An 11,436-nucleotide genomic window follows, 5' to 3' on the forward strand; every position below is an offset into this window, starting at 1 on the left:
AAACAGCACGAATGTCTGAGGCTATTGATTAACTTTTCATCCTTTTAAATGATCAATGAGTAATTGACCCACGCCATGTGCTTTGCAATAGTTGATACTTAATGAGATACATCATCAGAAGTTCCTTCCCCAAGGCTCCCTTTGAGACTAGCTGTGTCTTGTACGTGGGATTGTGTCTTTCTGATAGGCCATGCTGTTTTCCTCAACGTGTCTGTGTCTATGGAACACCCAAAACGTAAGTCCCCCTTCCACGAGCCAGTGGTCAGAAAACAGTTGAAACTGTCATCTTTAAGGAGAGTCCCATGCCTGTGGGGAAAACACGGAGGCTGGACACGAAGTACATGAACCCACGTCTACACATCTTGAAGTACACGACTGCACTGATCATAAGGAGTAGGAGAGAAGACATGGTCACCAGGGCAATTATCAAATAAAGCATGAAGTTACAGCTTGCCTGTGAGGGAATTCATCTGTGAATTCAAAGAGCTTGTTCAAAACAGGCCAAAACTACATTGACTGTTGCAGTGGCTGAGAGGAACTCAAGCCCGTTGTCCCTTGCCATGATCACATGGGTTTGTTTAGGCTAGTCCTGCTCTTCAAAACAGCCTCACAGTCCTGATTTCTCCACTGTGCAGGCCAATAGTGAAGGGGTTGGGCTGCGGTGCTTAGGAGAGCCACACGTTATGGCCGGAGTCGGCGTCCACAGCAACCACTTTGGTAACCAGGTAACTTTTAGGTGCCTCCAGCAGCAGCAGGTCCTCTGCGATGAAGCCAGATGATTGGACAGGTTACAGAACAACGGGTATGTTGTCATTATGGTCACCGATGAACACCCTCACAGTGCAGGTACTGGAGAGAGGAGGGGTACCATCGTCTTGAGCTGTGACTCCCACCTTATAGTGACTGGCCTGCTGGTAATCAAAGGGGAGCGAAGTGAAGAGCTCTCCGGTCTGCGTTAAGGAGAAGGAAAAGGGTGTTTCTGGGTTTATGCCCTATGATGAAGAGTATAGTATTTTAGCATTGGATCCCGTGTTTAGAACCTTGGCTCTCATCCTTATCACTAATGTGCCTCTACGTTGGTTTTCCCAAACTTTAGCAGTGTACTCGCTCTGAGGAAAAGTATGGGGATTGTCATTCATGTCCTCCACTGTGATGGATATTAATTTTCTACTGGACAGTGAGGGAGAATCAGAGTCACCGACTGTCACAGTGATGTTATAGTGTGGGTTCATCTCTCTGTCCAATATACCCTCAGTCACCAACACAAAGTATTTCTTAACCTCTGATATCAATTTAAAAAGGAATACTGTCTGAGATGGCACACTTGACCCGGCCGCCATTTCCAGTGTCCAGGTCATGCATGTTTAGCAAAGCAACCATGGTACCAGGTTGAGAATCCTCGGCCACCATAGCGGAGGCAGATTTCACAGCTATCACAGGCTCAATGTCATTCACATGAATTACTTCAATTATGAGTTTACAGGGTGACGCCTGACCCCCGCCATCTTTAGCTTGGACATCTACCTCACGCGCGCTCGACTCCTCATAGTCCACTTGACCCACAACCCTCACCTCACTGCGGGGACATTGTCATTGGTATCCAGAACATGGATGTGAATAGACACGGTGCCTGACCTGGCAGAATTACCCCAGTCAACACCACTGATGGTCAGAGTTTATTCTGCCTGGGTCTCCTGGTCCAATGCTTTTTTCAGAACCAGTTCTGGGTATGGTATTTCGTTAATTGGGGTGATCATTTTTAGGGCAACATGATTAGTGTGGCTCAGTTTATAACCACGAACTGAGTTGGTTCCCAAATCAGGGTCATGCACACTCTCTAGAGGGAAGCGTCTATCCCAGCACCGTCGACTCGACCAGGTCAAGATCAATTTCCCCAGGAGCAAAAGCAGGGCTGTTGTCCTTCATATCCTGAATATCTAAAACAAGACTGTACACTTTGAGAGGATCCTCCAGCAGCAATTGATACTGTAGAACGCATACATTCTCTTGTACGCACAACCCCTCTCTATCTATTTGCTCGCTGACCAACAGAGAGCTGAAACCAGAGTCAAGACTCACAGAGCTGCAGAGTGCCCTCCGCCACGATGCGCGCTCGACGTGCTCCAAGTTCAGGCAATTTCTTCCTCAGATCTTTTGCCACATTCCCAATGACTGAACAGCGCACATCTCCAAGCAACGGTACGAAGAGAAAGATATTCACCCGAAACTGCATTCCTTACTCTGTTTTAAGCATTGTTGTTCTACGGTACATCCTTTGTTGACATAAAAAAAGTATATATATATATATATATAGATATATATATATATATAAATACAGTGGGGAGAACAAGTATTTGATACACTGCCGATTTTGCAGGTTTTCCTACTTACAAAGCATGTAGAGGTCTGTAATTTTTATCATAGGTACACTTCAACTGTGAGAGACGGAATCTAAAACAGAAATCCTGAAAATCACATTGTATGATTTTTAAGTAATTAATTTGTATTTTATTGCATGACATAAGTATTTGATCACCTACCAACCAGAAAGAATTCCGGCTCTCACAGAACTGTTAGTTTTTCTTTAAGAATCCCTCCTGTTCTCCACTCATTACCTGTATTAACTGCACCTGTTTGAACTCGTTACCTGTATAAAAGACACCTGTCCACACACTCAATCAAACAGACTCCAACCTCTCCACAATGGCCATGACCAGTGAGCTGTGTAAGGACATCAGGGATAAATTGTAGACCTGCACAAGGCTGGGATGGGCTACAGGACAATAGGTAAGCAGCTTGGCGAGAAGGCAACAACTGTGGTGCAATTATTCAAAAATGGAAGAAGTTCAAGATGACGGTCAATCACCCTCGGTCTGGGGCTCCATGCAAGATCTCACCTCGTGGTGCATCAATGATCATGAGGAAGGTGAGGGATCAGCCCAGAACTACACGGCAGGACCTGGTCAATGACCTGAAGAGAGCTGGGACCACAGTCTCAAATAAATCCATTAGTAACACACTACGCCGTCATAGATTAAAATCCTGAAGCGCATGCAAGGTCCCCCTGCTCAAGCCAGCGCATGTCCAGGCCCGTCTGAAGTTTGCCAATGACCATCTGGATGATCCAGAGGAGGAATGGGAGAAGGTCACGTGGTCTGATGAGACAAAAATAGAGCTTTTTGGTCTAATCTCCACTCGCCGTGTTTGGAGGAAGAAGAAGGATGAGTACAACCCCAAGAACACCATCCCAACCGTGAAGCATGGAGGTGGAAACATCATTCTTTGGGGATGCTTTTCTGCAAAGGGGACAGGACGACTGCACCATATTTAGGGGAGGATGGATGGGGCCATGTATCGCAAGATCTTGGCCAACAACCTCCTTTCCTCAGTAAGAGCATTGAAGATGGGTCGTGGCCTGGTCTCCCAGCATGACAACGACCCGCAACACACATCCAGGGCAACTAAGGAGTGTCTCCGTAAGAAGCATCTCAAGGTCCTGGAGTGGCCTAGCCAGTCTCCAGACCTGAACCCAATAGACAGTCTTTGGAGGGAGCTGAAAGTCCATATTGCCCAGTGACAGCCCCGAAACCTGAAGGATCTGGAGAAGGTCTGTATGGAGGAGTGGGCCAAAATCCCTGCTGCAGTGTGTGCAAACCTGGTCAAGAACTACAGGAAACGTATGATCTCTGTAATAGCAAACAAAGGATTCTGTCCCAAATATTAAGTTCTGCTTTTCTGATGTATCAAATACTTATATCATGCAATAAAATGCAAAATAATTACTTAAAAATCATACAATGTGATTTTCTGGATTCTTGTCGTAGATTCCATCTCTCACAGTTGAAGTGTACCTATGATAAAAAATTACAGACCTCTACATGCTTTGTAAGTAGGAAAACCTGCAAAATCGGCAGTGTATCAAATACTTGTTCTCCCCACTGTATGTATGTATATATATATATATATATATATATATACAGTACCAGTCAAAGGTTTGGACACACCTACTCATTCAAGGGTTTTTCTTTATTTTTACTATTTTCTACATTGTAGAATAACAGTGAAGACATTAAAAATATGAAATAACACATCTGGAATCATGTAGTAACCAAAAAAATTTAAGAAAATCTAAATATATTTTAAATTCTAGATTTCTTCAAAGTAGCCACCCTTTGCCTTGATGACAGCTTTGCAAACTCATTGCATTATCTTAATCAGTTTCAACTGGAATGCTTTTTCAAGTGTTGAAGGAGTTCCCACATATGCTGAGCACTTGTTGGATGCCTTTCCATCACTCTGCGGTCCAACTCATCACAAACCGTCTCAATTGGTTTGAGGTCGGGTGAATGCAAAGGCCAGGTCATCTGATGCAGCATTCCATCACTCTCCTTCTTGGTCAAATAGCCCTTACACAGCCGGAAGGTGTGGTGGGTCACTGTCCTGTTGAAAAACAAATGATAGTCCCACTAAGCGCAAACCAGAGGGGATGGTGTATCGCGGCAGAATGCTGTGGTAGCCATGCTGGTTAAGTGTGCCTTGAATTCTAAATAAATCACTGAGTGTCATCAGCATAGCACCCCCTAACCATCACACCTCCTCCTCCATGCTTCACGATGGGAACCACACATGCGGAGATCATCCGTTCACCTACTCTGCGTCTCACAAAGAGAAGGAGGTTGGAACCAACAATCTAAAATTTGGACTCATCAGACCAAAGAGCAGATTTCCACCTGTCTAATGTCCATTGGTCATGTTTCTTGGCCCAAGCAAGTTTCTTCTTATTATGAAGCTGGTTGAGAGAATGCAAAGAGTGTGCAAAGATGTCATCAAGGCAAATGTTGGCTACTTTAAAGAATCTAAAATATATTTTGATTTGTTTAACACTTTTTTGGTTACTACATGATTCCATATGTGTTCTTTCATAAGACATCCTCATGATCTTTGGAGTCCTGGCTTTCGTTGTGAATCAACATATTCCGTGTTTATTTAATTTATGCTTTACAACGCTAACCGGAATGAAGGTAGCAGCAACCTTGAAATGAGGTCATACCCTCGGCCTGCTCTTATACATTCGTATTCCTAAATATGGTAGTAAGTCACACAAAACAATTTAAGGCACAGATCAATAGCCAAGATATACAGCTTTCCGCAGACATCCTGCTTTTGCAGATAGGGGCTACCGTTCTCATACCTGACAGAATTTAATAAAACAAATCCAATAAGGTCCCCAAATATGGGGACTTTACATTTAAAGAGGTTTTAAGAATAAAGGTTGTCAACAAGTGGTTGGAAAAGTCTATAAGGTCACTTCAACAACAGACATGTTCACATAAATATTAGCAAGACAACTGTACACATTAACTAGCGCAGTACAGCTAAACCATTTCTACACATCTGTTAGCACGTGATGTGACATATATAAATCATTACAAGGAACAAAGGAAAATAATGATTATGTCCTGTCTCACATGTTTAAGGGGTGTTCAGTGACATGGAAAGTGGCGGCCAACTGCAGCAAGGAGGCAAACACTATCAAAACAGGCTTCTCATCTCATCCTTCTGTCTAAATTGCTCCACCCTTCCAAAAACGTTCTCACCTGACATCTGCCATCTGTTCTACATTGTGATTAGAAATGTTGGCCTAAGTACCTAGAATACACATCAAACGCGTAACACAATTGAATGGAGAGGCCTACCTCTGGGGACCCCTGGGAGTCATCAAATGCTTCAGCAAAGATTGTTGGAGTTGTTCTCAGAGTCTGGTCCACAAGCAGCGTGTTGTCATTGTAAGATCTGACGAACTTGAAGTCACTTGTGCGCGATCCCGTCGTCAGGTATGCGTCATAATTGTATGTGCTGCGGAGAGTTCCGGCGCCATCCACCTCTGGGTAGTTGGGAGGGAGATACGCGCTGGGGATGGCGACCGCTCCGTCAAACAACAGTCTGGGCTTTCTCCTGCGGCAAAACTTCACGGTCAGGATGACAATAATGAAGGTGAAGAAAAAGGTGGAGACGGACACCAGCGTGATGATCAGATAAGAGGTGAGTTTGGAATTGTTTTCATCATAAGATACATCTTTCAGTTCTGGTACTTCAGCCAAGTTATCAGAAATCACCAAATACATTGTACAGGTGGCAGAGAGAGAGGGTTGTCCGTTATCTTTCACTGACACAATGAGGTTCTGTTTCATGCTGTCAGATTCAGAAATGTCCCGCTGTGTCCTGATCTCTCCGCTGTGGAGACCAATAGTGAAAAGTCCCGGATCAGTGGATTTGACTATATGATAAGAAAGCCAGGCGTTCTGGCCGGAGTCCGCGTCCACCGCAATCACCTTGGAAACCAGAGAGCCCCCGTGCGCAGCTTTGGGGACCAGTTCGGTCATGAAGGATTTCCCCTCCAGAGCGGGGTATAGTATCTGAGGAGAGTTGTCATTCACATCCGTTATGAACACACTGACCGTGACGTTGCTGCTGAGCGGAGGAGAACCGTTGTCCCTGGCCACCACCTGGAATTTAAAACTCCTGAATTGCTCGTAATCAAACGACCTCACAGCGTGGATCACCCCCGTGTCTCCTTTAACGGATAAAAACGAGGACACTTGGACACCGTTCACCTCAGCGGGAAAGAGAGAATAAATCACTGTCCCATTCTGTCTCCAGTCTGGGTCCCGTGCAGTAACAGAACACACGGAGGAACCGGGTTTGTTATTTTCAGTCACGTGGGCTTTATAGGACTGTTCCTCAAACACAGGTGGGTTGTCGTTGACGTCAGCTACAGATAACGGAACAGTTTTAGAGGAGGATAGAGGTGGAGAGCCCTCGTCGGTGGCAGTGATTGTAATGTTGTAATCAGACACTAGTTCACGGTCCAGTTCGCCCGTGGTCACCAAAGAATAGTAGTTTTTGATGGATGGCACCAGCTTAAAGGGAAGATTTTGCTGAATGGAGCAGCGGACCTGTCGGTTATTCTCAGAGTCTCTATCCTGCACGTTAATGATGCCCACCTCTGTACCAGGTGACGCGTTCTCGGGTATGGGGTTAGTTAGAGATTGTAGATAAATCACAGGAGCGTTGTCATTAACATCTGTGATGTCTATTATGACTTTAGAATATGATGCTAACCCTAAACCATCCTTAGCTTTGATTCGCAATTCAAATGATGAAAATTCTTCAAAATCTATAGTGCCAATAACTCGTATGTCTCCTGTTTTACGGTCGATAGAAAATATTTTCTTTACGTCTTCTGAAACATGACCGAAGTCATACGTGATCTCCCCATTTGCTCCGTCATCTGCATCCGCAGCACTCACTGTAACCACTACAGTATCTAAAGGGGAGTTTTCAGGCAGACTGGCTTTATAGACGGCCTTGCTAAACACTGGGGCGTTATCGTTAGCATCCAGTACAGTGACGTGTATGAGTACAGTACCTGATTTCTGCGGAGAGCCTCCGTCTACAGCTGTAAGCAATAATTTAACATCCTGCTTTTGTTCTCGATCAAGCTCCTTCTCTAGAACAAGATCCACAGTATGACTATCTACAATCAAAACGAAATTGTCATTCCTTTCAAGTGTGTATCTTTGAACTGAGTTCTGTCCTATATCCGTGTCATGAGCCTCCTCCAATGAGAATCGAGTGCCTTTAGCTGCAGATTCCCATATTTCCATATCTATCATCTCCTCGTTAAATTGCGGTGCGTTATCATTAATATCTTGAACATGAAGACTAATACGGTGCAGCTCCAAAGGATTCTCCAACACAAGTTCCTGTTTTAAAACGCACAAAGCCTTATTGCCACAAAGCCCCTCTCTGTCAATTCTCTCCGCAACAATCAAATCTCCGGTACTCAGATTAATGTCACAATACCGTTTTTGGTTTCCTTCGGTATCAATACGGGCCTTACGAGCGGACAGTCCGCTCGCCTTTAGCCCGAGATCCTTGGCTATATTTCCAATAACAGATCCTCGTTTCATCTCCTCCGGAAAAGAATAGCTCACGTCTCCATTGGCGGAGTGCAGCGGTCGAAGAAAGAAAACAAAGCCACAGACCAGGCCTGTCACTGTGAATATTTTGTGCTCCATCCTTAGATAAGAACGGTGGAGAAATAAGGCTGCAGTTATGTGCGTCACTATATGCAAATATCCAAAGTGAAGATATAGTTTTCAATCGAATATAATTCCAACCGAGAAAACACTAACAAACGTCCGGTCCCCACGATTTTCTGCAGCGCAGTGAACAACCCAGAGCGTTGTATTCGTCAACATGAAGTTGCTCAGCTGGTGAACAGCGACACTTTGAGTGCACTTCATAAATTGCATGTTTTAAATGACAACACACGGACTAACCCATTATCGATTTGATAAAATGCAAAGCACACTATCGGACCAAGCTCATGAAATAGACATAGAAGATCAAGACAGCCAGAATAAACGAGGATGAAGGCAATACGCACATAACAGAACATAACACCTGGACAGCTATACCCGTAAAAGAGGAAATCTCACTTTTCTTCTCATTCTCCATTTACATTTCAGCCGATAAAGACAATATGTTTGTCCAGGGGCGCAACTTTCCCTGTGGATGGGGGATATGTCCCCCCCATGTTCTGAAATTGCATCGTTGTTCCCCCCAGTTTTATCATTGGAATGTGATGGAAAAATTGGCAATGGTGTGCTTTAGGACCATGCGGATGATTTAGCGCAGTAGGGTAGGCTGTTTGGAGTGTTAATCCCGACTGGATAAAATATGTATACACTGTTGAACAGTAATGGTGGAATGTAGTTTCTATTTGCTCATTTTAGCTGTTCTTGCCATAATATGGACTTGGTCTTTTATCAAATAAGGATATCTTCTGTATACATCCCCTACCTTGTCACAACACAACTGATTGGCTCAAATGCATTAACTTCTTATGGCTGGGGGCAGTATTGAGTATCTTGGCTGAATAAGGTGCCCAGAGGTGCCCAGAGTAAACTGCCTGCTACTCGGTCCCAGTTGCTAATATATACATATTAGTATATTTGGATAGAAAACACTCTGAAGTTTCTAAAACTGTTTGAATGATGTCTGTGAGTATAACATAACTCATATGGCAGGCAAAAACCTGAGAAAAAATCCAACCAGGAAGTGGGAAATCTGAGGTTGGTCGTTTTTCAACTCATTCCCTATTGAAGATACAGTGGGATATTGGTCATGTTGCACTTCCTATGGCTTCCACTAGATGTCAACAGTCTTTAGAACCTAGTTTGATGCTTCTACTGTAAAGTGGGGGTGAATGAGAGGGCGATGAGTCAGAGGTCTGGCAGAATGCTTTGAGCTAGTACGCTCGTTCACGTGAGAGGTAGCTCGCATTCCATTGCTTTCTACAGACAAAGGAATTCTCCGGTTGGAACATTATTGAAGATTTATGTTAAAAACATCCTAAAGATTGATTCTATACATCGTTTGACTTGTTTGTACGGACTGTAACAGAACGTTTTGACATTTCGTCTGCTCCTAGTGAAGGCGCTTCGTGACTTTGGATTTGTTTAAAAAATGCATTAACAAAAGTAGCTATTTGGACATAAATGACGGACATTATCAAACAAAACAAACATTTATTGTGGAACTGGGATTCCTGGGAGTGCATTCGGATGAAGATCATCAAAGGTAAGTGAATATTTGAAATGCTATTTCTGACTAAATGTTGACTGCACAATATGGCGGACATCTTTTTGGCTTGTTTGGTCTCTGAGCGCCGTATTGAGATTATACTGTAGCATGGTTTGCTTTTTCCATAAAGCTTTTTTGAAATCTGACACAGCGGTGGCATTAAGGAGAAGTGTTTCTAAAGTTTCATGCATAACACTTGTATTTTCATCAACATTTGTAATGAGTATTTCTGTAAATTGATGTGGCTCTCTGCAAAATCACGGATGTTTTTGGAACTACTGAATATAATGTGCCAATGTATACTGAGAGTTTTTGATGTAAATAGAAACTTTATCGAACAAAACACATGTATTGTGTAACATGAAGTCCTATGAGTGTCATCTGATGAAGATCATCAAAGGTTAGTGATTAATTTGATCTCTATTTCTGATTTTTGTGACTCCTCTCTTTGGCTGGAAAAATGGCTGTGTTTTTCCGTGACTTGGCTCTGACCTAACATAATAGTTTGTGGTGCTTTGGCCGTAAAGCCTATTTGAAATCGTGCACTGTGGTGGGATTAACAACAAGTGTATCTTTAAAATGGTGTGAAATACTTCTATGTTTGAGGGATTTGAATTATGGCATTTCTGTTGTTTTGAATTTGGCGCCCTGCAAATTCACTGGCTGTTGTCATATCGATCCCGTTAACGGGATCTCAGCCCTAAGAAGTTTTAATGAAAGACATTCCACAAATTAACTTTTAACAAGGCACACCTGTTAATTGGAATAAATTCCAGGTGACTACCTCATGAAGCTGGTTGAGAGAATGTCAAGAGTGTACAAAGAGGTCTAAGGTTGCCACGGTTATTTCTCTGCTGACTGGGTGGGCGTTGCAGTGGGCCATGGTCATTTTGAAGAGAGGAGAGGAGCTAGATTCATATAAGGGGTTCATGGCTCTGTTCAAGTGCATTTTCAATCCTCCCCCGGAGGGCAGAGAGGTGGGCGAGCGCTTACTTCAATTACGGCAGGGGGACCAGATGGCTGCTGAGTGCATGCTCTCCTTCCAAACAGTAGCAGCATCCAGTGGATGGAATGAGCCAGCACTTCCTACGCTATTCAGAAGAGATCTGCGCCAGGAGGTCCAGACGGAACTGGCCTATCAAGACGACAATCTCTACTTGGATGCACTCATTGCAATGGCCATCCATCTGGATAACCTAATTCGGGCGAGTCGGTACTCCCATCGCTTCTCTCCCTCCCTCAGTGAACACTCTGGATCAGAGCCTGAACCCATGGAGGTAGTGGTCACACGACTTTCCCTCATGTACTGTGTCTAGAGCATTAGTGAAACTTTATTGACCAGACCTTTGCCTCCTCTCTTAACTTTTTTTGGGATAGGGGGCGGTATTTTGACGTCCGGATGAAAAGCGTGCCCAAAGTAAACTGCCTGCTACTCAGGCCCAGAAGCTAGGATATGCATATAATTGGTAGATTTGGATAGAAAACACTCTACACTTTCTAAAACTGTTCAAATGTCTGTGAGTATAACATAACTGAAATGGCAGGCGAAACCCCGAGGACAAACGCCCCCCCCCCCCCCAAAAAAAGTAATCCTACCACTGATTTCAATGGCCGGCACTTTTATAATAGGGCGAAATCGTGAACGATTGCAGTTCCTAGGGCTTCCACTAGATGTCAACAGTCTTTAGAAAGAGTTTTAGGCTGGTTTTTGGAAAAATGAGCCAGAAATTGTAGTTTTTCTAGGTGGCTCCCATTTTGGCTGTAGTGTTTCCAAGCGTGTGAATG

At 43.8% G+C, this 11,436-nt stretch overlaps 1 protein-coding gene across 1 annotated transcript; it reads right to left on the reverse strand.

Annotated features, from left to right (window-relative positions):
• Nucleotides 1-665: 665 nt before the first annotated feature.
• On the reverse strand, nt 666-8,081 carry LOC139390869 (protocadherin beta-16-like). The gene is made up of 3 exons (XM_071138265.1): nt 5,697-8,081; nt 869-950; nt 666-760 (listed from the first exon to the last, which is right to left on the reverse strand). The coding sequence occupies exons 1-3, from the start codon at nt 8,079-8,081 to the stop codon at nt 666-668; spliced, it is 2,562 nt and encodes an 853-aa protein (XP_070994366.1).
• Between the last annotated feature and the right edge of the window lie 3,355 nt (nt 8,082-11,436).

This window comes from Oncorhynchus clarkii, chromosome 31, assembly GCF_045791955.1.
Source record: "Oncorhynchus clarkii lewisi isolate Uvic-CL-2024 chromosome 31, UVic_Ocla_1.0, whole genome shotgun sequence".
NCBI classification, from domain to species: domain Eukaryota; kingdom Metazoa; phylum Chordata; class Actinopteri; order Salmoniformes; family Salmonidae; genus Oncorhynchus; species Oncorhynchus clarkii.